The sequence below is a fragment of the Mobula hypostoma genome, chromosome 22 (genome assembly GCF_963921235.1).
Source record: "Mobula hypostoma chromosome 22, sMobHyp1.1, whole genome shotgun sequence".
Classification (NCBI taxonomy): Eukaryota; Metazoa; Chordata; class Chondrichthyes; order Myliobatiformes; family Myliobatidae; genus Mobula; species Mobula hypostoma.
The window spans coordinates 5,630,208-5,650,678 of NC_086118.1; the positions used below are offsets into that span (position 1 = coordinate 5,630,208).

At 44.7% G+C, this 20,471-nt stretch overlaps 1 protein-coding gene across 2 annotated transcripts in view; it reads left to right on the forward strand.

Moving 5' to 3' along the window:
* The window catches only part of LOC134336608 (E3 ubiquitin-protein ligase TRIM65-like), a 57,812-nt gene continuing 37,341 nt past the window's right edge, over positions 1-20,471 (forward strand). The window contains exons 1-3 of one of the 2 annotated variants that reach the window (XM_063030938.1): positions 1-663; positions 2,301-2,396; positions 10,171-10,431. In XM_063030938.1, the coding sequence (XP_062887008.1) occupies positions 259-663; positions 2,301-2,396; positions 10,171-10,431 (762 nt within the window). In that variant the 5' untranslated portion in view covers positions 1-258. The remainder of the gene's footprint in view (positions 664-2,300; positions 2,397-10,170; positions 10,432-20,471) is intronic. The other variant, XM_063030937.1, reaches the window with a different exon arrangement.

Genomic DNA, 20,471 nt, shown 5'->3' on the forward strand with positions numbered 1-20,471 from the left:
AAAACAAGATACATACAGACAGACAGGAGGGTGCCCACCTACCCTCCCTCCTTGTCAGCACTCCACGCCAAGCCCACTGCCAACATCGAGAGTGCTGATGTACCACAGAGATTGAAACATCAAGTCCTAGTAGCGCCACTACCTCCGCGATCTCCCCGGCCCCGCTCTGTCACCACCCCAGTCTGGCCTCGCCGGGACTCCGCCTCCAGTCTCGCCCCTTCGCTGGCTTGTTGCCGGAAGCGCCGCCGTCTGGTAGCCATGGCCGGGCTGGACTTGGAGGAGAAGCTGAGTTGCGCCATCTGTCTGGAACTCTTCACCGAGCCGGTGACCGCGCCGTGCGGCCATAGTTTCTGCCGGCGCTGCCTGTCTGATTACCTGGACCGGCAACAGCTGCCCACCTGCCCGGCCTGCCGGGCGACGTTCGAGCGGCGGCCCGAGCCCCTCGCCAAGAACCTGGTGCTGGACGAGATGGTGAAGCAACTGAAGCTGAGTAGCGGGAAGCCGCAGCGTGCACCGGCCGAGCCGGCGGGCTGCCCCCAACACTTCAAGCCGCTCGACCTGTACTGCAGGGGGGAAGGCCGCCTCATTTGCTCCGCCTGCTTCATTGGGGAGCACCGGGGTCACGAGGTGGTGACGGTGGACGACGAGAGGGCCCAGCGGGAGGTCGGTGCACCGGGATATCTCTGTACGAGACCTGTTCATTCTTGTCAGTGAGCTGAGTCCTACTTTCCATCACTTGGTTTCTGACGTAGAACATCTCGAGGTTACTTTCCACTCCCTGATTAACCGTAATGAACATTGTTGCCTCTGCCATCATCCCTTGTGAGACGAGGTACAGTACAGCAGGTTAGATGTTGACACATTTCTACCAGTGAAAAAGTCTTAAAGAACTGGACAGAGTTACGAGATGAGTTGTAACTGTCCACAGGAATTTCGAATTTTCTGCTCGTACAGGGTGGCGAATCTCCGCAATTCTCTACCTTAGAGAATTGTGGCGTCTCTGTAATTGGGAATATTTAAAGAGGAAATAGAGCACTTTGAAACTGATATCTGACGGTATCTAGATCTGAAGGGAAACAGGCCGGGAAATCAGCCATAGTCACATTGAAATGTAGGGTAGAGTTGAGTTCCCTAAAAGTGACTTACTTGGCACTAACAGTCTACATGGATTAAAAACTTCTCCATTCACAAGTCCTACTTTTCACCTTAAATTTTCGAACCTCCCTCCCAATTATTGATCTACCCCTTCTCCTCCACATCCAATTCTCCACTGCCAACAATATGCATTGTCTATACTTGGTTAGTGGGAGCTGTGTATTGTCATGACTCTGGATAATAGCCTCCATGGTATCCAAGACATCTTCAAGGAGCAGTGTCTCAGAAAGGTGGTGTCCATTATCAAGGACCCCCATTACCCAGGACATGCCCCCTTCTCATTCTTACCGTCAGGAAGGAGGTACAGAAGCCTGAAGGTACACATTGAGTGAATCAGGAAAAGCTTCTTCCCCTCCCGCCATCTGATTTCTAAATGGACATTGAACACATGAACACTACCTCACTTTTTTATGATTTCTATTTTTGCACTATTTTAAATTTAACTATTTAATATATATATTTACAATTGATTTATTAATTTTTTTCTATATTTATGATGCATTGCAACGTACTGCTGCCACTAAGTTAACAAATTTCAGGACATATGTCGGTGATATTAAATCTGATTCAGTGGAGTGGGCTGTGCTCACTGAAGATAAACTCAGGACACTTATATCCATGTGTAAGGGCAGATGGAAACAATATATGGCCTAATCCACTGAGATTTTGCAACTTTTCTCCCGAAAGCTGAACTAAGGGGGAGAAACAACTTTTTTCCTTCCCCTTCCCCTCTTCCTCTATTTCCCACTCTGGCCTTTTACCTTTTCTCACATGCCTATTGCTTCCCTCTGGGTCCCCTCCTTCCCTTTCTCCCATGGTCCACTCTTCTCTCCTATCAGATTCCTTCCTCTTTAGCACTTTCCCTTTCCCATCCACCTTCACCTATCACCTTCCCCCCCCCACCAACCTTTTATTCTGGCCTTTTCACCCTTCTCAGTCCAGAAGAAGGGTCTCAGCTGGGAACATCAACTGTGAATTCATTTTCATAGATGCCTCCTGACCTCCCAGATTCCTGCAGCATTTTGTGTGTATTGTTGAACTGAGCTGTTGGTGTAGAGAATCTGCTTATTCATATGAAGTATTACTTAAGTCTAGACCAAGGGTACAATTACTTAAAAGCATCTCTTTTGATTAAAATGTTTTAGAAAGAACTTATGGCAAAACATGAGGAAATTGAGCGTCAAGAAAAGAAGACGGAAATGCGGATCAACACCCTGAAACAACAAAGCATATCTATCAAGGTAATAACAGGTCAGCGGCAGTTATTTAAACAGGGAGCTTCGAGAGTGTTTGTCCATTTGTACAAACTATCAGCGGCGACAACAGAGCTCTATGAACTAAATAAAAGTACAGAAGGGATAAGTGGAGCAGCCATTGTCGGGAGTAGGCCAGTGGCGAGAGTAGAAGCGACAGGCTTTGGCTCAAAAGAGGCTTCGGCTCTGTGTACAGCGTCTGTTAAGGTTTCCTTTTTTGTTTTTTTCCCTCTCTCACTGTACCATTTAAATGGCTGTGTTGTGCTCTTCGTGCTGGATGTTGGAGAACCGGGAGACCCAAGGTCTCCAGGGAACTACATCTGCGTGAAGTGCATCTGACTGCAGCTCCTTGAAAACTGTGTTAGGGAACTGGAGCAGAAACTGGATGACTTTAGCCTTGTACGGGAGAGTGAGGATATAATTGATCAAAGTTACAGGGAGGTAGTCGCCCTGAAGTTGCAGGAGGCGAGTAGCTGGGTGACCGTCAGGAGAAATGGAAATAGGCAGTTAGAGCAGAGCATCCCCGTCGCCATTCCCCTCAAAAACAGCCAGATGTCTTGGTACATATTGGTACCAGTGACATAGGAAGGAAAAGCAATGAGGTCCTGAAAAGAGAATTTAGAGAGCTAGGTAGAAAGCTGAGAAGCAGGACCTCCGGGGTAGTAATTTCTGGATTGTTGCCTGTGCCACGCGCCAGTGAGGGTAGAAACAGGATGATCTGGCAGATAAATGTGTGGCTGAGAAGTTGGTGCAGTGGGCAGGGCTTCAGGTTCTTGGGTCATTGGGATCTCTTCTGGGGGAGGTATGACTTGTTCAAAGGTAACGGGTTGCACCTGAACCACAGGGGAACCAATATTCTTGCAGGCAAGTTTGTTAGAGCTGTTGGGGAGGGTTTAAACTAACATGGCAAAGTGGTGGGAACTGGAGTGAAAGGACAGATGGTAAAAAAGTAAAGATAGAGTGCAGTCAGATTGTCAGGAAGGGCAGGCAGGTAATGGGACTTAGTTGTAGCCAACAGGCTGAGTATCAAATCATTAGGGATGCAGAATCAGAAAGGACAGCAAAGTATTGTATCTAAATGCGTGTAGTATAAGAAATAAGGTGGATGATCTTGCAGTATTACAGATTACCAGGTATGATGTTGTGGCCATCACTGAATTGTGGCTGAAGGTTACACATTGGATTAGAAAGGTAGGCAGAGGGGTTGGTGTGGCTCTACTGGTAAAAAATGGCATCAAATCAGTAGAAAGATGTGACATAGGATCGGAAGATGTTGAATCCTTGTGGGTTGAATTAAGAAACTGCAAGGGTAAAAGGACGTTGATGGCAGTTATATACAGGCCTTCCACCAGTGGCTGGGAGATGGACCACAGGTTATAACAGGAAATACAAAAGGCGAGTCGAAAGGGCAATGTTATAGTAGTCATGGGAGATTTTGACATGCAGATCGATTGGGAAAATCAGGTTGGTAATGAGCTCAAGGGAGTGAGTTTGTTGAATGTCTAAGAGATGGCTTTTTACAGCAGTTTGTCATTGAGACTACTAAGGGATCAGCTATACTGGATTGGGTGTTATGTAATGAGCCGGAGGCGATTAGGGACCTTAAGGTAAAAGAACCCTTGGGAACCAGTGATCACAATATGATTGAGTTCAACTTTGAAATTTGATAGGGAGAAAGTAAAGTCTGATGTACAGTATTTCAGAGTAAAGGAAATTACAGTGGTATGAGAGAGGAGTTGGCCAAAGTAAATTAGAAGGAGCTGCTGGCAGGGATGTCAACAGGGCAGCAATGGCATACGTTTCTGGGAAAAAATAAGGAAGATGCAGGACATGTGTATTCCAAAAATGATGAAATACTCAAATAGTAAAATAGTATAACCATGTGTGACGGGGAAGTCAAAACTATTGTAAAAACAAAAGCAAGGGCATACAACAAAGGAAAAATTAGGAGGAAGATAAAGGATTGGGAAGTTTTTAAAAACCTACAGACAGCAACTAAAAAAATCATTAGAAAGGAAAAGATGAAATATGAAAGCAAACTAGCAAATAATATCAAAGAAGATAGTAAAAGTTTTTTCAAGTATGTTAAAAATAAAAGAGAAATGAGAATGGATATAGGACCGTTAGAAAATGAAGCAGGAGAAATAATAACGGGAGACAAAGAGATGGCTGATGAACTAAATGAGTATTTTACATCAGTCTTCACTATGGCAGACAGTGAACAGTATGCCTGATTTTGTAGTGTGTGAAGGAAGAGAAGTGGGTGCAGTTACTGCTACAAGAGAGAAGGTGCTCAAAAAGTTGAAAGACCTAAAGGTACATAGGTCACCCGGACCAGATGAACTGCAACCTAGGGTTTTGAAAGAGCTAGCGTTAAAGATTGTGGTGGCATTAGAAATTATCTTTCAAATATCATTGGACTCTGGCATGGTGCCAGGGGACTGGAAAATTGCAAACATTACTCCATGAGGCAGGCAGCAGAAAGGAAATTATCAGCCAATTAGCCTGACCTCAGTGGTTGGGAAGATGTTAGAGTCAATTGTTAAAGATGAGATGTTGGAATACAAGAGATTTCAAGTAGGATAGATAAAGGAGATGTAGTAGATGTTGTGTATTTAGACTTTCAGAAGGCCTTTGACAAGGTGCCACACATGAGGCTGTTTACCAAGTTAAGAGCCCATGGTATTACAGGAAAGTTACTGGCATGGTTAGAGCATTGGCTGATTGGTAGGAGGCAGCGAGTAGAAATAAAAGAATCCTTTTCTGGTTGGCTGCCGGTGACTAGTGGTTTTCCGCAGGGCTTGGTGTTGGGACCACCTCTTTTTATGCTGATTATAAATGACTTAGATGATGGAATAGATGGCTTCGTTGCCAAGTTTGCAGATGATACAAAGATTGGTGGAGGGGCAGGTAGTATTGAGGAAACAGGATGCAGAAGGACTTAGACAGATTAGGAGAATGGGTATGAAAGTGGCAAATAAAAAATACAAATTTGGAAAATGCATGGTCATGCACTTTGGTTGTAGAAATAAATGTGCAGACTATTTTCTAAACTGTGAGAAAATCCAGGAATCTGAGATGCAGGGGGACTTGGGAGTCCTTGTGCAGAACACCTGAAGGTTAACTTTCAGGTTGAGTCAGTGGTGAGGAAGGCAAATGCCATTTTAGCATTCATTTTAAGATGTCAAGGATACAAGAGCAAGGCCTCACATTATGAACAGTTTTGGGCCCCTCATCTTAGAAAAGATGTGCTGGCATTGGAGAGAGTCCAGAGGAGGTTCACAAGGATAATTGCAGGAATGAAAAGGTTATCATACGAGGAACATTTGATGGCTCTGGGCCTGTACTCGCTGGAATTCAGAAGGATGAGGGGGAATCTTATTGAAACCTTTCAAATGTTGGAAGGCTTGGACAGAGTAGATGTGGAAAGGATGTTTTCCATGGTGGGAGAGTCTAGGACAAGAGAGCACAGCCTCAGGATAGAGGGCACCCTTTCAAAACAGAGATGCGAAGAAATTTCTTTAGCCAAAGGGTGGGGAATTTGTGGAATTTGTTGCCACGTGCAGCTGTGGAGGCCAGGTCGATGGGTGTATTTGAGACAGGGATTGATAGGCTCTTGATTGGACATGGCACCAAAGGTTACGGAGAGAAGGCCGGGAACTGGGGTTGAGGAAGAGATAGAAGAAAAGAATCAGCCATGATTGAATGGCGAAGCAGGCTGGATGGGCCAGATGGCCTAATTCTGCTCCTATGTCTGGTGGTCTTATGGCCTTATAACTATTTGATAATAAAAGAAGTTGCATTTGTGGTGTATATTTAACAATTCAATGTGCCTCAAAGCCATGAGTGGCCAGGAAGGTATTTTTAGAGTAATGGAGCAGCCATTGTGCACGTAGTGGTTCCGTTCGTAACAAGCCCTTCCCATCCGATGAGTCTGCGCTGCCTAATTACACGCATGTGATCAATTAACCTCAAGCCAAGATCAAGATGCCCATTACGCTGCTGACATTTAGGGCAGCAAAGAAGGTCCTCCGTCTTTGTCCATCCTCTCTATTGTGTCCCAGGTGTGGTTTAGGACTCTCAGTCGACACATACAGAAGGATTCTTCATTGCTGTTTCTGTAACAATATTTTTTTGACCAGTTAGGGAGATGAACACCCTGAACCTGGAGGACCAGTGGACCACTTTTGGTCTGGCCTCTACCCTTTGACCTGTTTGGCATGGTGACCTTACATGAACCAAAGCACAAGGCCCTGACTCCAGCCAACATAGCTCTCCAGGTTATTTAGGCTCACAAGCCTCCAAGCCCTACAACAAGCTTATTGTCCTCTTGGAGGATTGATTAACCTACTGGCCTGAATGTCTTTGGAAACAGGGACACTCCGAGGAAGCCCCATGGTCACGGTGAGAATGGACAAACTCCTTACAGACAGTAGTGGGAATTGAAGCCAGGTTGCCTGCACTGTAGTAGAGTTACACTAACTGTTACGTTACTGAGCTGCTCCTATTCTGTTACCCAAAAGTCATTCTCACAGTTCCTTCCATTTGCAGGATGAGTGGTGTTTGTTTTCTTGGTAAGTGGTGATAGCAGGTTGTGCTGTGATGTGGGCACTGTGCACAGCAAGGTCTAGCAACTAGCAGCATCCCATTGACAGTGGTTGGTCACCAAGTGAAAGATCTCTCCTGCTCTTTGAATCATGGCATGGGGTATTTTCCATCAGAGGGGCAGGGGAGGAGCCAATGCAGTTATGGGACTGGCATCAGCTGAGATTTTCTCAAATCAGTCGAAGGGGCTTAAGGTCACCAGCCCCTGAATGGGGATGTGAGAGATTCCAATTAAGCTCAGCTATCATCTCAAGTCTCAGCTGAAGAGCAGAGAGGGAAGGGGATGGAGGGTAACTTAGTAAAGGCAGTTCTGCGTTTCAGTTTTGTTTTTGCTTCCTATTCTTCATCTGTCATTTAAATCTGAGTTCCCTGAAGGTTCTGTGGGTTTATCAGATGAACAGCCAAGCTGTTTGGCTCATGGAAGTGTTGGGCCCAAAGTCCATCTAACTTGAGATTGTTGGGGTGGTAAGGGCATATGAGAATTCCCCAGCCCTTTGTGTGGGAAACTTCCTGCCATCACTTTGTCAACTAGCCAGGCTTTTGTTCAAACAATGATATTGATTCAGGGCCTTGGACAGGGAAAGAAGAGCAGGTTAGTAAAGGAGATGTGAGCCAGGTGAGATGAGGTGAAGACTTGTAAAAGTGTGACCTTGAGGAGGCTTCACAGAACAGTCTCACACATGCGCATGTGGATTGCTTGTTAGTGGATTCAGTGATAAGGCAGTGTGGAATGGGTAATGTATGGCAACATTTTAAGTTTAATATATGCATACTGATAATTAATCTAGAGAGAACATGTATTTTGTAAACCAATAAGAGTATCGATTTCTGACTTAAAATTATTTTCCACTTTTATACATCACATAATCGTTTATTTGCCAATTCATCTGGTTGTTCTTTGATATGTCTTACCTCTTGGTCCTCCTGGCCTTCAGTCCCTGTCTCCGTCTATCTGTCTCCATCTCTGTCTCTACCTCCCCCCCGACTCTCTCTTCAGCTTCTTGCACATTCAAGCTGTCGTACCAGATCATGATGCAACCAGTTAAGGATATTTTCAACAGTACATCTGCAGAAGTTTGCAAGAGTATTTAGTGACAAGCCAAAATGAAGACTCTATCCCCAGGCCCCATTCTGGGTCAAACCTAACTGGAGGGGACAGAGTAGTTTTAAATGCAGCCTGAGGTACTCCCCATTCCTTTAATAATCAATGCTCATTGCCTTCTGAGGAGGATATTGAAGACCCTGGCCTTTACTGGAATAGTGGGGAGTGCTATTGCTGCTGACATCAGTGTGACGCTGAGGAAACGCTGCAACACTATAAGCCCTGTCGTTTGCATGAGGTAGAAAGGCCCCAGGTGGTGGTAAGGAGTCTCAGTTCTGATCTGAGGAAGAGCAGGCAAGCTCCTGTACTGGTCTTGGACCAAAATGTTTATTTCCCTCCAGATACTGCTTAAGCAGCTGATTTGCTCCAGAATTTTGTGTGTGCTGTTCAAAGTCTCCTGCATCTGCAGAATCATATGTCTGAGGAATGTCTCTGTCTTGTTCGTTGCCCATCCCTCTGATTCAGAAGCTGGAAGAAGCTTGAGCATGACTTGTTTTACTTGCAGCAGTGTTGCACCAAGGAGTTGCCAGAGTGGGGTCCTGCTCCAGTGGGAAGTAATTTCAAGATGATTGGAGAATAGGCTGTTCTGCACAGACCTAACAAGATGTGTATGTGGACACAGTTTTAAATGCACAGGCACACTAGCACAGAAATAAACTCTGGCTACAGTCCTTTCCTTGGCCCCCACCCTTCTACTACACTATCAAAATCAATCCCATACAGCTGAGAACGGCAGAGATCTGCATCACTTACCTGAACAAGTGATGGCAAATAGATCATGATCAATACCAGCCCACTGTATGTATGGTTTAGGATATTTCATGTTAAGTACAGTCATCCTCATCAACTAATCTCTGTAACAGAGTCATCTGAAAGGAGAACGTTTATCTCCCTGCTGTCTAGAATATTTCTGGGCTCTCTGTGGTCCATGATTTGTGTTATCGCTAACACAGGGGTTCCTAAACTTCCTTATGCCATGGACCCCTATCATTAACCGAGGGGTCCATAGACCCCGGGTTGGGAAACTCTACACTAACAAATTGGAAGAATGGAGAACAGTGATTGGATGATACAATGTACAGTGAGTTACACTCCCTCCCGTGCACTTTAGGATTTTAATTACATTCAAATGTATTATACAGTAAATAAGAAAAATGTTAAAATTGACTGTTGCTATGGCATTGTGATAAAGGCCCAAATAGTTCACCTGGTGGCACATTAATTAAATAAAACAGCCACCCCACCCCCCAACCACCGCTGGACTTGCTAACACGTGGTGTGGTTAAGTATTAACTGCTCTTTGAAGAGGTCACATGTAGCCCAATAGTGTCCAGCTATTCACACACGTGAAGCACCGACGCAGAATCTGGCCTTTGGTCATCTGAGAGGTAAGTATTGGCAGTGGCACAGGGGAGCTTTTTAATAGTGTTACTGAGTGGTGAAGAATGGGTGAGTGGAAACACTATAACTGATTCCACTGCAATCAGAGAAAACACCGGCAGATGCTGAAAATCTGAAATAAAAGAAAAGTTTGGAAGTGCCTATTGGGTCTGGCAGAGGCAAAAGAAACATTCCAGGTCCTTGATTTTCCTGAGAGCTGAGAAAACTTGAAAACCAGCAAGCTTACTACTACTACTACGTCGACTCAGGCCTAGGGGGCCGGCGTCGGGCACGATGACGGACTCTCCACTTCTCCCTCTCCCTCATCAGTGTGTTCAGTTCATCTACATTAGCCGCGCCGCTGTCTTCTAGGAGCGTGTTGACCATAGTCTTGGGAGGGCGCCCAGGGTTCATCCTCCCGTGCTTGGGGTCCCATATGATGACTAGGCTGGCAGGTAGCTCGGGGTGGCGTAGACAGTGCCCTGCTAGTTGCAGTCTTCTTGCCTGGATTTTAGTGGTGAGCATCGGTAGGTTGTTATAGAACAAGTTTACGTATACCTGAATTCTAAATTTTCTCAGGTCTGAACAAGGTTCTTTAAGCTGAAATATCACCACTATGTCTTTCCTATGATACTGCCAGACCTGCTAGTGTTTCCGTTGTTTTCCGTCCCTTAGCTGATCGCAATGTTGGTTTGTTGCCAGGACTCAGTTTCTCGAGCGCAAACAAGTTACGTCAACAAGTTTAGTACGCTGGCAAGGGAGCTGGAAGAGATGAAGGCCAAAGTGATCGAGTACATAGTGACCAAGGAGAATATCTCTCTGGAGCAGGTCAGCAGCACCTTGGCGAAACTGGAAGAGAGGTGCACTGAGCTGAGGAATGCCAGGCTGAAGCTAGAGACCACACTGAAGAGCAATGACCCTTGGAAGATTTTGCAGGTACGTGTGGTCTGTGGGGAGCTATCAGAGACAAAATTTAATGTCCCTCCTCAATGGGTGGACCTATTATCAGCTTTCTTTTATCTTCACCCTCAGAATGTACATAGGACCCATTTTCATGTTGTATAACTTTTCGCACCAACTCATCCAGCCTGACCAGTACTCACATTTACCCATGTTTCACCCATTTCCCTCTAAATCTTTCCTATCCATGTTCCTTTCCAAATGGGTAGTTGTATGTGGTATGATGTGCTTGTGGTGGGTAGTTGAGGTGTTGGATGGGACTGCTTTGTCCTAGTTTGCAGTGAGTTGTCTGAGCATTGGCGGTTGAGTTGTCTGCACAGACACTGGACTGAAGAGCCTGCTCCTGTGCTGACCTATTCAGTATTTTATGTTGGATTCACCTCTACCACTTCCTCTGGCAGCTCTTCCTACATACCGATCATCTGTGTATGAAAAGTGTGCCTCTCAAGCTCCTTTATCATCCATTAATAATTGGCTCTGTAAACAATGCTGGGCCCAGTTCTTGACCTTCTTGAGATGTTGGGGATTAACAGTACAGATGGGATGGGAGCTTCACGACTTCCACAAGTCTTAGAAGTTCTCGGAAAACTTGAAGGTGCTGATATTCTTCTGAGCACTTCACCTCCACCTTAAACAGTAAGGCTGAGGGTTGGGGGGAGCTACTGAAGAGGCTTTTCAAGAGTGACTGTGCCCATAGTGTTCTTGCAGTTTGTTGAACCTATTGATCTCTGTCTTAAATATACCCACTGACCTGGCCTCCATGGCAATGAATTCCACACATTCGCCACCTTCTGGCTGAGAAACTCCCTCCTGGTCTCAGTTTTAAAGAGGTCTCCCTTTAATCTGAGGCTGTGCCTTCGACTGATAGAATATCCTACTGATATTCCACGTCCACTCTCTCTATGATAAGTCACCCTTCATAGGATATGCGCCCTGTGACCTGGGGTATTTTCAGTGTCTGCTCATTTGAGTTACTGACTCAGAATGTGGCAATGTCAGTGGGAATGCCATGTCAATCTGCTGCTGATATTCAGGGAGAGATCAAAGGGTCAGCTCTACCTTCTAGATGTTCCAGGGTCAGATTGTGAGCTACTAAATGAAGGATGGCACATGTAGCAGAAGGAGTGAAATGTCTCTGACTCATGCCTTGGGGTTGTGCAGACAGAAATTGACCTGTAAAGCCATCCTTTTATGCCCATCTACACAAATCTAATTTGCTTGCTTTATGAATACCCCTTCTGTGGCCACAGAGTAACAGCACATTTGCATTTACAGCAATGAAAAGGATTAGCATACACTGCAGCCCAACCAGCCAAAGCAAGAATAGGCACCTGTTGGAGAAAGAGACTTGCTGTACTAAAATGATTGCTGAGATGGGGGATCCTCAGCTAAATCCTTTGTCATGGATTGCATGGCATGAATATAAATTCCTCAAAACTCTGAGTGGAGAGATGGCCAGTCACAAAACTCAAAGAGAAAGTATTGTGATCGATCTCTCATGATTGGCCAAGTGAAAAGAAATAGAATGAGCTAGAAAAGAGGGTTGAAGAACTATAAGTAGATGACAGGAGAGTGAGAAGGAAATGGATAGCAACAGGAGAGAGAGGGGAAATAGATAGTAACAGGAAAGGGAGAGGAAATGGATAACAACAGGAGAGAGGAAATGGATAGTAACAGCAGAGGGAGAGAGGAAATGGATAACAACAGGAGAGAGAGAGGGAAAATGGATAGCAACAGGAGAGAGGGAGGAAATGGATAGCAACAAGAGAGAGGAAATGGATAGCAACAGGAGAGAGAGGGCAAATGGATAGCAACAGGAGAGAGGGAGGAAATGGATAGCAACAGGAGAGAGAGGAAATGGATAGCAACAGGAGAGAGGGGAAATGGAGAGCAACAGGAGAGAGAGGGGAAATGGATAGCAACAGGAGAGAGAGGGGAAATGGAGAGCAACAGGAGAGAGAGGGGAAATGGATAGCAACAGGAGAGAGAGGGGAAATGGATAGCAACAGGAGAGAGAGAGGAAATGGATAACAACAGGAGAGGGAAAATGGATAGCAACAGGAGAGAGAGGGGAAATGGATAGCAACAGGAGAGAGAGAGGAAATGGACAGCAACAGGAGAGAGAGGAAATGGATAGCAACAGGAGAGAGAGGGGAAATGGAGAGCAACAGGAGAGAGAGGGGAAATGGAGAGCAACAGGAGAGAGAGGGGAAATGGAGAGCAACAGGAGAGAGAGGGGAAATGGATAGCAACAGGAGAGAGAGGGGAAATGGATAGCAACAGGAGAGAGAGAGGAAATGGATAACAACAGGAGAGGGAAAATGGATAGCAACAGGAGAGAAAGGAAATGGATAGCAAAAAGAGAGAGGAAATGGATAGCAACAGGAGAGATGAAATGGATAACAACAGGAGAGAGGAGATGGCAACAGGAGGGAGAGGAAATGGATAACAACAGGAGAGAGGGAGGAAATGGATAGCAACAAGAGAGAGGAAATGGATAGCAACAGGAGAGAGAGGGCAAATGGATAGCAACAGGAGAGAGGGAGGAAATGGATAGCAACAGGAGAGAGAGGAAATGGATAACAACAGGAGAGAGAGGGGAAATGAATAGCAACAGGAGAGAGGGGAAATGGATAGCAACAAGAGAGAGAGGAAATGGATAGCAACAGGAGAGAGAGGAAATGGATAGCAACAGGAGAGAGGAAATGGATAGTAACAAGAGAGAGAGGAAATGGATAGTAAAAGAGAGAAAGAAGAAATGGATAGTAACAGAGAAAGAGGAAATGGATAGTAACAGAGAGAAAGAGGAAATGGATAGCAACAGGAGAGAGAGGAAATGGATAGTAACAGGAGAGAGAGGAAATGGAGAGTAACAGGAGAGAGAGGAAATGGATAGTAAAAGAGAGAAAGAAGAAATGGATAGTAACAGAGAGAAAGAGGAAATGGATAGTAAAAGAGAGAAAGAGGAAATGGATAGTAACAGAGAGAAAGAGGAAATGGATAGCAACAGGAGAGAGGAAATGGATAACAACAGGAGAGAGGAGATGGCAACAGGAGGGAGAGGAAATGGATAACAACAGGAAAGAGGAAATGGATAGCAACAGGAGAGAGGAAATGGATAGCAACAGGAGAGAGAGGGGAAATGGATAGCAACAGGAGAGAGAGGGGAAATGGATAGCAACAGGAGAGAGAGGGGAAATGTATAGCAACAGGAGAGAGAGGAAATGGATAGTAACAGGAGAGAGAGGAAATGGATAGCAACAGGAGAGAGAGGGGAAATGGATAGCAACAGAAGAGAGAGGAAATGGATAGTAACAGGAGAGAGGGGGGAAGTGGATAGCAACAGGAGAGAGAGGAAATGGATAGCAACAGGAGAGAGAGGAAATGGATAGTAACAGGAGAGAGGAAATGGATAGTAAGAGAGAAAGAGGAAATGGATAGTAACAGAGAGAAAGAGGAAATGGATAGTAAAAGTGAGAAAGAGGAAATGGATAGTAACAGAGAGAAAGAGGAAATGGATAGTAACAGAGAGAAAGAGGAAATGGATAGCAACAGGAGAGAGGAAATGGATAACAACAGGAGAGAGGGAGGAAATGGATAGCAACAGGAGAGAGAGGAAATGGATAGCAACAGGAGAGAGAGGGAAAATGGATAGCAACAGGAGAGAGAGGAGAAATGGATAGCAACAGGAGAGAGAGGGGAAATGGATAGCAACAGGAGAGAGAGGAAATGGATAACAACAGGAGAGATAGGAAATGGATAGTAACAGGAGAGAGAGGAAATGGATAGTAAAAGAGAGAAAGAGGAAATGGATAGTAACAGAGAGAAAGAGGAAATGAATAGTAAAAGAGAGAAAGAGGAAATGGATAGTAACAGAGAGAAAGAGGAAATGGATAGTAACAGAGAGAAAGAGGAAATGGATAGCAACAGGAGAGATAGGAAATGGATAGTAACAGGAGAGAGAGGAAATGATAGTAAAAGAGAGAAAGAGGAAATGGATAGTAACAGAGAGAAAGGAAATGGATAGTAAAAGAGAGAAAGAGGAAATGGATAGTAACAGAGAGAAAGTGGAAATGGATAGTAACAGAGAGAAAGAGGAAATGGATTGCAACAGGAGAGAGGAAATGGATAACAACAGGAGAGAGGAGATGGCAACAGGAGGGAGAGGAAATGGATAACAACAGGAGAGAGGGAGGAAATGGATAGCAACAGGAGAGAGGAAATGGATAGCAACAGGAGAGAGGAAATGGATAGCAACAGGAGAGAGGAAATGGATAGCAACAGGAGAGAGGAAATGGATAGCAACAGGAGAGAGAGGGGAAATGGATAGCAACAGGAGAGAGAGGAAATGGATAGCAACAGGAGAGAGAGGAAATGGATAGCAACAGGAGAGAGAGGAAATGGATAGCAACAGGAGAGAGAGGGGAAATGGATAGCAATAGGAGAGAGGGAAATGGATAGCAACAGGAGAGAGAGGAAATGGATAGTAACAGGAGAGAGAGGGGAAATGGATAGCAACAGGAGAGAGAGGAAATGGATAGCTACAGCAGAGAGAGGAAATGGATAGTAACAGGAGAGAGAGGAAATGGATAGTAAAAGAGAGAAAGAGGAAATGGATAGTAACAGAGAAAGAGGAAATGGATAGTAACAGAGAGAAAGAGGAAATGGATAGTAACAGACAGAAAGAGGAAATGGATAGTAACAGAGAGAAAGAGGAAATCGATAGCAACAGGAGAGAGGAAATGGATAACAACAGGAGAGAGGAGATGGCAACCGAAGGGAGAGGAAATGGATAACAACAGGAGAGAGGGAGGAAATGGATAGCAACAGGAGAGAGGAAATGGATAGCAACAGGAGAGAGAGGGGAAATGGATAGCAACAGGAGAGAGAGGAGAAATGGATAGCAACAGGAGAGAGAGGGGAAATGGATAGCAACAGGAGAGAGAGGAAATGGATAACAACAGGAGAGAGAGGAAATGGATAGTAACAGGAGAGAGAGGAAATGGATAGTAAAAGAGAGAGAGGAAATGGATAGTAACAGAGAGAAAGAGGAAATGGATAGTAAAAGAGAGAAAGGGGAAATGGATAGTAACAGAGAGAAAGAGGAAATGGATAGTAACAGAGAAAGAGGAAATGGATAGCAACAGGAGAGATAGGAAATGGATAGTAACAGGAGAGAGAGGAAATGATAGTAAAAGAGAGAAAGAGGAAATGGATAGTAACAGAGAGAAAGAGGAAATGGATAGTAAAAGAGAGAAAGAGGAAATGGATAGTAACAGAGAGAAAGTGGAAATGGATAGTAACAGAGAGAAAGAGGAAATGGATAGCAACAGGAGAGATAGGAAATGGATAGTAACAGGAGAGAGAGGAAATGATAGTAAAAGAGAGAAAGAGGAAATGGATAGTAACAGAGAGAAAGAGGAAATGGATAGTAAAAGAGAGAAAGAGGAAATGGATAGTAACAGAGAGAAAGAGGAAATGGATAGCAACAGGAGAGAGGAAATGGATAACAACAGGAGTGAGGAGATGGCAACAGGAGGGAGAGGAAATGGATAACAACAGGAGAGAGGGAGGAAATGGATAGCAACAGGAGAGAGGAAATGGATAGCAACAGGAGAGAGGAAATGGATAGCAACAGGAGAGAGAGGGGAAATGGATAGCAACAGGAGAGAGAGGGGAAATGGATAGCAACAGGAGAGAGAGGGGAAATGGATAGCAGCAGGAGAGAGAGGAAATGGATAGCAACAGGAGAGAGAGGAAATGGATAGCAACAGGAGAGAGAGGAAATGGATAGCAACAGGAGAGAGAGGGGAAATGGATAGCAATAGGAGAGAGGGAAATGGATAGCAACAGGAGAGAGAGGAAATGGATAGTAACAGGAGAGAGAGGGGAAATGGATAGCAACAGGAGAGAGAGGAAATGGATAGCTACAGGAGAGAGAGGAATTGGATAGTAACAGGAGAGAGAGGAAATGGATAGTAAAAGAGAGAAAGAGGAAATGGATAGTAACAGAGAGAAAGAGGAAATGGATAGTAACAGAGAGAAAGAGGAAATGGATAGCAACAGGAGAGAGGAAATGAATAACAACAGGAGAGAGAGGAAATGGATAGCAACAAGAGAGAGAGGAAATGGATAGCAACAGGAGAGAGAGGAAATGAATAACAACAGGAGAGAGAGGAAATGAATAACAACAGGAGAGAGGGGAAATGGATAGCAACAGGAGAGAGAGGAAATGAATAACAACAGGAGAGAGAGGAAATGGATAACAACAAGAGAGAGAGGAAATGACTAACAACAGGAGAGAGAGGAAATGGATAGCAACAGGAGAGAGAGGAAATGACTAACAACAGGAGAGAGAGGAAATGGATAGCAACAGGAGAGAGGAAATTGATAGCAACAGGAGAGAGAGGGGAAATGGATAACAACAGGAGAGAGAGGAAATGGATAACAACAGGAGAGAGGGAGGAAATGGATAGCAACAGGAGAGAGAGGAAATGGATAGCAACAGGAGAGAGAGTGGAAATGGATAGTAACAGCAGAGAGAGGGGAAATGGATAGCAACAGGAGAGAGAGGAAATGAATAACAACAGGAGAGAGAGGAAATGAATAACAACAGGAGAGAGAGGAAATGGATAGCAACAAGAGAGAGAGGAAATGGATAGCAACAGGAGAGAGAGGAAATGGGTAGCAACAGGAGAGAGGGGAAATGGATAGCAACAGGAGAGAGAGGAAATGGATAGCAACAGGAGAGAGAGGAAATGGATAACAACAAGAGAGAGAGGAAATGACTAACAACAGGAGAGAGAGGAAATGGATAGCAACAGGAGAGAGGAAATTGATAGCAACAGGAGAGAGAGGGGAAATGGATAACAACAGGAGAGAGAGGAAATGGATAGCAACAGGAGAGAGAGGAAATGGATAGCAACAGGAGAGAGAGGGGAAATGGATAGCAACAGGAGAGAGAGGGGAAATGGATAGCAACAGGAGAGAGAGGAAATGGATAGCAACAGGAGAGAGAGGAAATGGATAACAACAGGAGAGAGAGGAAATGGATAGCAACAGGAGAGAAAGGAAATGGATAGCAACAGGAGAGAGAGGGGAAATGGATAGCAACAGGAGAGAGAGGAAATGGATAGCAACAGGAGAGAGAGGGGAAATGGATAGCAACAGGAGAGAGAGGGGAAATGGATAGCAACAGGAGAGAGAGGAAATGGATAGCAACAGGTGAGAGAGGAAATGGATAGTAACAGGAGAGAGAGGAAATGGATAGTAACAGAGAGAAAGAGGAAATGGATAGTAAAAGAGAGAAAGAGGAAATGGATAGTAACAGAGAGAAAGAGGAAATGGATAGCAACAGGAGAGAGGAAATGGATAACAACAGGAGAGAGGAGATGGCAACAGGAGGGAGAGGAAATGGATAACAACAGGAGAGAGGGAGGAAATGGATAGCAACAGGAGAGAGAGGAAATGGATAGCAACAGGAGAGAGAGTGGAAATGGATAGTAACAGCAGAGAGAGGGGAAATGGATAGCAACAGGAGAGAGAGGAAATGAATAACAACAGGAGAGAGAGGAAATGAATAACAACAGGAGAGAGAGGAAATGGATAGCAACAAGGTAGAGAGGAAATGGATAGCAACAGGAGAGAGAGGAAATGGGTAGCAACAGGAGAGAGGGGAAATGGATAGCAACAGGAGAAAGAGGGGAAATGGATAGCAACAGGAGAGCTGGATTTGTTGCATCCAGATGTCAACCAATATCAAATTGATGGTGACAATAGTGTGTCAGTATCATCAGAATATCTAACATGGAAATTACTGGGCTAGACTTGGTTAGATGTTTGAGTTGCCCACATTAAATGCACCACTAATTTTGGACATTGAAACAAGCAGAATTCCTGTTGTTTCCCTGAATGGAGTGCTGGATTGTAAAATTATGCCATACAGTTTAATCCCAAGATAATGCAGGTACAATCAGTTGTTTATGAAATGCTCAGTTAGACATTTAAAACTTTAAATCTGGTTACAACTCTCTCCCTAAAATAATGTTTGATAAATCCGTCATCATCATGTATTCATAAGTGAGGGGGGCATACAAGGCTCTCTCCCTCACCTCTCTTCCACTCTTCCACCCTCTTCTCTCCCCTTCTCTTCCATAAGACCATAAGGCAAAGGAGCAGAAGTCGGCCATTCGGCCCATCGAGTCTGCTCTGCCATTTTATGATGAGCTGATCCATTCTCCCATTTAGTCCCACTCCCACGCCTTCTCACTATAACCTTTGATGCCTTGGCTACTCAAATATCTATCAATCTCTCCCAGTGACTTGACCTCCACTGCCGCCCATAGTAACAAATTCCACAGATTCACCACCCCCTGGCTAAAAAAATTTTTTCACATCTCTGTTCTGAATGGGCGCCCTTCAATCCTTAAGTCATGCCCTCTCGTACTGGACTCCCCATCATGGGAAACAACTTTGCCACATCCACTCTGTCCATGCCTTTTAACATTTGAAATGTTTCTATGAGGTCCCCCCTCATTCTTCTAACCTCCAAGGAATACAGTCCAAGAGCGGACAAACGTTCCCCATATGTTAACCCTCTCATTCCCAGAATCATTCTAGTGAATCTTCTCTGAACCCTCTCCAACATCAGCACCATCCCTTCTTAAATAAGAAGCCCAGAACTGCACACAGTACTCCAAGTGAGGTCGTACCAGTGCCTTATAGCTGGGGTCCCCAACCTTTTTTGCACTGCGGACCGGCCGACCCTGGGGGGGGGGGGCGGGTGGGGAGGCGAGGTGGTCAAGTTGGGTTGCTAACTTCCTCACTCCCAAATAAGGGACAAAAGTAGCAGTCAAATACGGGACACTTGTGTTTACCCCGAGAAAGACCAGCATGACCATGAAACCTTGCACGGGCACCTGTTAGCGCATGCGTGTACGTGCCGATTTTTTTTTCTACAAATCGGTTTTGGCTTAATCTTCCCAATTCTGTTAAGTGAAACTACACTATACATACATTATTTCTACTTTATATAGGCTGTGTATTTATCATATTCCTGCTTTTACTATATGTTAGTGTTATTTTAGGTTTTATGTGTTATTTGGTATGATTTGGTAGGTTATTTCAAGTTCAACAGTGTGTGACAGGGAATGAGGAAAGGTGCAGCTGACTCATATCGTTTTATATTGCCAAGTCATACCATTTCCTCATAGTACATGCAGTGGTTAGGGACCACTGCCTTATAGAGCCTCAACATCACATCTCTGCTCCTATACTCTATTCCCCTAGAAATGAATGCCAACATTGCATTCGCCTTGTTCACCACCGACTCAACCTGGAGGTTAACCTTCAGGTTATCCTGCACGAGGACTCCCAAGTCCCATTGCATCTCAGAACTTTGAATTCTCTCCCCATTTAAATAATAGTCTGCCGTTTATTTTTTCTGCCAAAGTGCATAACCATACACTTTCCAACATTGTACTTCATTTGCCACTTCTCTGCCCATTCTTCCAATCTATCCAAGTCTCTCTGCAGACTCTCCGTTTCCTCAGCACTACCGGCCCCTCCACCTATCTTTGTATCATCAGCAAACTTCGCCACAAAGCCATCTATTCCATAATCCAAATCGTTGATGTACAATGTAAAAAGAAGCGGCCCCAACACTGACCCCTGTGGAACACCACTGGTAACCGGCAGCCAACCAGAGTAGGATCCCTTTATTCCCACTCTCTGTTTCCTGCCAATCAGCCAATGATCTATCCACATATGTAACTTCCCCGTAATTCCATGGGCTCTTACCTTGTTTAGCAGCCTCATGCGAGGCACCTTGTCAAAGGCCTTCTGAAAATCCAAATACACAACATCCACTACATCTCCCTTGTGTAGCCTACTTGTAATTTCCTCAAAAAATTGCAATAGGTTTGTCAGGCAGCATTTTCCTTTAAGGAAACCATGCTGACTTCTGCCTATCCGGTCATATATCTTCTCCCCCACCTCTCTTCCATCCTCTTCTCTCT